Below are 6,169 nucleotides of genomic sequence, written 5' to 3'. Positions count from 1 at the left end.
GGAGTCTCCCCCTCTGGAGCCATCCCAAACCCGCCTGGACGCCGTCCTGTGCCACTGCTGGAGGTGCCCCTGCTCTGGCGGGGGGTGGCACTGGGGGAGCTCCAGAGGGCCCTTCCAGCCCTCACCAGTCTGGGAGTCTGTGGTTCTGCGAAGCTGCTGGCTCTGGGCATCACCGGGACGCCTCTGCACTTCCCCAGCTCACGGAGCAGCGGTAAAGACCTCTCACCGAGGTGACAGCTTTGTCCCTTGCTTGAAGAAACCATGGGAAGTTTCTCCCTAAATCCTCGCTGGAAATATGTCACATCTCGAATAATATCTTCCAAACCGGTGGCAATCCCCGTCGCCACTGCAGCTGCTTCCAGTTTCACTTCCACGGGCGGCAAACGGCGCAAAGGTGGGAGAATTGCCAGGACAAAGCCCGGGGCAGCAGCGGGAAGCTCCACCTTGGGACGGATCCTCCAGTAATGGTGGCTCCATCGAAACCACGAGCCCAGTCCTGCATCTGAGACCCGAGAGACCCCGCCGACACGGCAGAAATACTTCTCAACTCCATCTCCTCCTGCAGGAAGGTCATTTTGGAGGCAGAGGGAAAAGAAGGGCACAGAGGCAGCTGTGGGCATCCAAAACGGACGTTAAGTGGAGATAAAACGAGAGCAGTGAAATTCTTCCATCGCTCGTTGGGTTTGTGAAGAGGCTGGAGGACGGAGAGCAGGGAATGAAGGACACGTGGTGGGAGCAGGGTGCTCATCAGTTGTTTTTCTGGAGCACCTGAACTGGCACCAGGAATCTGCGCCCAATTTAATGGCTGTTTTATTTCTCATTGACATCTTAAAAACACACAGCGCTGGAGGGCTGGAGAAGCTGAGGCCATCCAGTCTTGCTCAGAGAAAGCTCAGATCTCCACGACCTATTTCTGTCCCCAAAGAGGTGAGAAAACCCACGGTGTGAGGGACGGAGACACGGGGTGGCTGAATATTTCTGAACAGCTTCTTCTTCCCCAAACCTCCGGCTGCCGACAGAAACAAGGTTCCAAAACCAGAGTCGACCGAAAGGCAAATCAAAGGACAAGATCTCCTCTCTGCCCTTCAACCTTCGTCCAGCCGGTTCGCAGGATGCCCCACGCGTGAAATCAGCTGGGCGAGGAGGACAGAGATGCTTCCAGGTGGTACCCAGCCAGCAAACCTTCATCCCCGGCTGGACCTTCCCGTGGAGCGGAGGCACTTCTCTTCCCAAGCCACTTGGGCAAGAAAATACTTGCACAAATGAAATGATCCCATGAATTTATTGCAAGCTTCAGATCGTCTGAGCTTTCTGTGGAGCTCAGGATCCCGGAGGCAGCTATTTCCATCCATAGGGATGTCCCGCTCTCCGTTGTCACTCCTCTACATTTTTTCAAGAAAAGGATTCTACCCTGCTTGCGAAAACAAGCTGAACTGTAGATTCAGAGCCAAAAGCGAATGAAAACGAAGGTAAAACTTTATTTTTCATGGAATCACAGAATGGTTTGGCTTAGAAGGGACCTTTGAAGATCATCTAGCCCAACCCCCTGCCATGGACAGAGACATCTTCCACTAGATCAGGTTGCTCCAAGCCCTGTCCAACCTGACCTCGAAGACTCCCAGTGGTGGGGGCATCCATGACTTCTCTTTGGACTCCACCACCCACGCGTGGCGGAGCGCTCCCACGTGCAGGCGGCGCTGCCTGCTGCCCAGCACCATGCCCAAGGGCAGACAGAAGACAATCTGACCTGAAGGAAAGGCTCCTCTTCCCCTACCTGAAGTTCAGCTCCCGCCTTGAAGCACAAGGATGAAGAGCCCTTCCAAAACCTTGCTTATTCTTTTCCTTTCATCTTTTTCTTTTTTAACTCTTGTAATTCCTATCAGCTCCTTCCCAAGCCCTACCCAAATATTTCTTCTTCTCACCCCATTAACAGGCGGCTCTGAGCAATCCCGGGGTGTTTTCATAGGATAAATCCGGAAAGGAATGAATTCCTTCGAGGCTGAAGACGAGCTGCAGAGGCCGCCCCACAATCGACGTTGCTCCTAATCGACATTTTGATTCTTAAAATAACCACACACGAAAACAAAAACCTAGCACGTGCTAGATTTTCTTTCAGACGGCAGCTCCCCCTCCCCGCGCCGCGGCAGAGCAGCCCGTAACAGAGAACACGTGGGAACGGAACTCCATCCTTAGCTGCTGAGCACTGACGGGCTGTTGGCTCCTCGGAAAATCCATTTTAAGACTCCGCAAACCCTCTCCAGCCTCTTTTATTAACTCTTTGGAAGCACTCAGTAACGGTCCGACGTATAATCCCGACGCTCTCCCGCTGCCCGGGGAGGGATACTTGGAACCGAAAAGTCACAAAGGAGCCGAAAAATGTTCGTCCGCTTCCAAGCGCCGGAGAGGGGCTTATGAAAACATGCAGGCTCGAAGTCAGCCGAGCTCGGTGTGCCTGTTGGCCAGCAGAGCACAATTAGCTAGCGCAGCCTCGTTTAATTAATAGGGCTTTCCGCCCTCTCCGGAGGATGGTGTATCTGGAACCATCACTGATGGTCAGCAAAGAGCCGTCTGCAGCCCCGGCCGGCGAGCGAATCCTGCACGTGGATGTCTGGCAGACCAGGCGAGCAAAGCTCTTCCCGTGCCCTGGTGTTTGGCCTAATTTCGGCTACAACCGCGCTCCCCGACATGCTCCCAGCTCCCTGAAAGCAAGTCGGGGTGGCTCCATCCAAGAGCCTGCGCATGTCCCGGCAGGACGCTGTGCCTTCTGCAGGAGCACGGCGGTGGGGACCCGGCTCACCAGTGGGTACCAGGTTCACTGCCCACACGCAAGCTCCAACGTGCCTCCTAAAATAAGCACGTCTTCACTTGGGTCTTCCTAATCCGGAGGCGATTTATGTTAATCTAGATGATGGGACATCAAATGGGAGGGGATTCTGCCCCTCTACTCCACTCTGGTGAGACCCCACCTGGAGTACTGCGTCCAGCTCTGGAGTACCCAACGTAAGAAGGACATGGACCTGCTGGAGCGTGTCCAGAGGAGAGCCACGAGGATGACCCGAGGGCTGGAGCCCCTCTCCTATGAGGAGAGGCTGAGAGAGTTGGGGCTGTTCAGCCTGGAGAGGAGAAGGCTCCGGGGAGACCTTATTGCCACCTTCCAGTCCCTAAAGGGGCTACAGGAGAGCTGGGGAGGGACTTTTTGTGAGGGTGGTGAGGCACTGGCACAGGTTGCCCAGAGAGGTTGTGGAGGCCCCATCCCTGGAGGTGTTGAAGGCCAGGCTGGAGGTGGCCTTGGGCAACCTGGGCTGGTGGGAGGTGTCCCTGCCCAGGGCAGGGGGCGTGGAACTTGCTGATCTTCAAGGTCCTTTCCAACCTAAACCATTCTGTGATTCTATGATGGGGAGGGCGATGCCGATGAGACCAGGAAAGAACATTACGGAAAGAGGTAAGGAGTTCTGATTCCCACTCGCCTCCAGCGTAACCGACCGCGACTCCTAAACCAACCGAGCCCTTAACCTTATTAAGAGACTTATTGTGTATTTGTCACTCGAGGCTCTCCGAGCGCTCCGTTATTCATCCCCTATCTCCAACCGCCGGCAGCCATATTTGCCGCAGTCGGTAAGCAGGCGATCAGCCCCGCTCTTCATGTCAGCCGCTCTCTTCTCTTTGCTTAAAAAGGATTAAGCAGCCTTATCCATGTTACCATCTCCCCTGGCTTTCAAAAAAGAAGAAATCTCTTCTATTCATAGCCGCGCGTAATGAATATTTATACACCCAAATCTCTATTGCAGAGATGTGTCACTGGATTATTCAATTTAATAATACTTTTAGGATAACTAAAAGGCCCATATAATTGCTAATCTCAGCCAGCGAGAGGGCGAGGAATTGAAAATTCCCTAGGACACGAGTCCTGAATGTGCCCGGAGATGCAGAATTAAGAACTTTTTTGCATGGCAACACGCACGTGGTCTTCTCCTCGCTCAAGTCCACCACCTGCAGGGATGCACCAGGTTTCTTTCTTATTTTTATACACCTCAGTAAAACTTCCCCTTCCTTCCCACCATTGCCTTGAAGATCTGAGCTGCCAAAAAGTGAAGCATCTGGACAAAAGGGGATACCATCAGTGCTGGAGAAGGTGACACAAGTGCTGGAGATGACACCAGTGCTGGAGAAAGTGGCACCAGCACAGCAGAAGGTGGCACCAGCACCACAGAAGGTGGCACCAGCACAGCAGAAGGTGGCACCAGCACCACAGAAGGTGACACCAGTGCTGGAGAAGGTGGCACCAGTGCTGGAGAAGGTGACACCAGTGCTGGAGAAGGTGACACCAGCACCACAGAAGGTGGCACCAGCACAGCAGAAGGTGGCATCAGTGCTGGAGAATGTGGCACCAGCACTGGAGAAGGTGACACCAGTGCTGGAGAAGGTGACACCAGCACCACAGAAGGTGGCACCAGCACCACAGAAGGTGACACCAGCACAGCAGAAGGTGGTACCAGTGCTGGAGAAGGTGGCACCAGTGCTGGAGAAGGTGACACCAGCGCTGGAGAAGGTGGCACCAGCACCACAGAAGGTGGCACCAGCACAGCAGAAGGTGGCATCAGTGCTGGAGAATGTGGCACCGGCACTGGAGAAGGTGACACCAGTGCTGGAGGTGACACCAGCACCACAGAAGGTGGCACCAGCACTATAGAATGTGGCATCAGTGCTGGAGAAGGTGACACCAGTGCTGGAGAAGGGGACACCAGTGCTGGAGAAGGTGGCACCAGTGCAGAAGGTTGCGGTAGCCACAGAATATCTCCCCACACCTCTCCCAGCCCCACTGCCTCGCTGTGGAGGGAGCACGCCAGCAGGTTTGGGGGAAACTGCCCCCAAAACACGACTTGTCGAGAGCATCCCACCAGCACAGATGCAGGCGGGTCAACTCACCTGGCCCTGCGTCTCCAGCTTGACCTCCTCCGCGGCAGGAGGTTTGGCGAGCGGCACCGGGGCCGTGTTACAGGGCTCCATCTGCTCCGTCTTCTCCACCTTCACCTTCACGTCGTCCAGGCTCAGCGCCGGGGCCGCAGCAAGCTCCTTCTCATCCTTGTCCAGCAGATAGCGCAGGAGCTGGTGATCCTTGACATCTTTTTTCTTCAGCGCGTCTGGCTCCAGTTTGATGTCCGGGGTTCCCGGCAGTTGGCTCTGAGCCGTGGGGGTGGTGGCGGGGTTCGGGGCATTCTCCTTCTTCTCGTGCTCCATGGCCAGGGTGGTAATATCAGAAGGACTGCCCTCCTGAAGGAGTCTATGCAAAATCTTGTGCCGCTCGGTCAGCGAGCTATGGGAAGAAGGGCAGGTGCTGCTGGGAGGGTTGCCGGAGGCCAAGGTGCCAGCGGTGCCCGCGCAGGCTAACGAATCTTTGCAGCTCGTGTCCGCATCGGCGTGCCGAAGCTGCTGCTCCGCCGTGGTGGCCAGGAGCTGGACCAGCTTGTGGCTGGTGGCTTGGGAGCACTTGCTGTCCCCCTCCGAGAGCCGGTCACCAGCGTGCAGCATGCCCGAGTCCAGCGGTTTGCCATCCCCCGAACCACCGTCCGACTGGATCATCTCGCTCAGGATGGAGGCGATCTCTTTGCTGTCCTTGGACTCTGCTTTCATGGGTTGCATGGCGAGGCGGCCGGGCGAGCTCTGGGAGCTGAGCTGTCTCAGCACGGGGGGTGGCGTGGAGTAGCCCACCGGCGTGCTGGGACCTTCGGTCAGCCCCTGCATAGAGTTCATGGGGGCGCTGGGAAAGGGTCTGGGATCATCTCGCTCAGGATGGAGGCGATCTCTTTGCTGTCCTTGGACTCTGCTTTCATGGGTTGCATGGCGAGGCGGCCGGGCGAGCTCTGGGAGCTGAGCTGTCTCAGCACGGGGGGTGGCGTGGAGTAGCCCACCGGCGTGCTGGGACCTTCGGTCAGCCCCTGCATAGAGTTCATGGGGGCGCTGGGAAAGGGTCTGGTGCCACCAGTGCCGCCCCCGCCGGCGCTGTTGGCCATGCCAACTGGTGAGTGCATGGTGGGCATGGTGGGCGAGAAGGGATTGCTGGGAACTCGGGGTCTGGGCACCAGCCCTGGGCTGACCCGATGCCTCGGAGACATGAACTGTGGTGGGGTAATCCCTGGACTATTCATGGGGGAACTATTGAGGTTCAAAG

General features: G+C 56.4%; 1 protein-coding gene across 1 annotated transcript in view; it reads right to left on the bottom strand.

Moving 5' to 3' along the window:
* The window catches only part of NCOA1 (nuclear receptor coactivator 1), a 79,498-nt gene that overhangs the window by 24,866 nt on the left and 48,463 nt on the right, over positions 1 to 6,169 (bottom strand). Inside the window, 2 exon segments of the mRNA XM_009895459.1 lie at positions 4,927 to 5,723; positions 5,924 to 6,167. Of these exon segments, the coding sequence (XP_009893761.1) occupies positions 4,927 to 5,723; positions 5,924 to 6,167 (1,041 nt within the window).

The sequence above is a fragment of the Charadrius vociferus genome, unplaced genomic scaffold (assembly GCF_000708025.1).
Source record: "Charadrius vociferus isolate BGI_N301 unplaced genomic scaffold, ASM70802v2 scaffold41, whole genome shotgun sequence".
NCBI classification, from domain to species: Eukaryota; Metazoa; Chordata; class Aves; order Charadriiformes; family Charadriidae; genus Charadrius; species Charadrius vociferus.
This window is presented reverse-complemented; position numbering and strand designations above follow the sequence as displayed.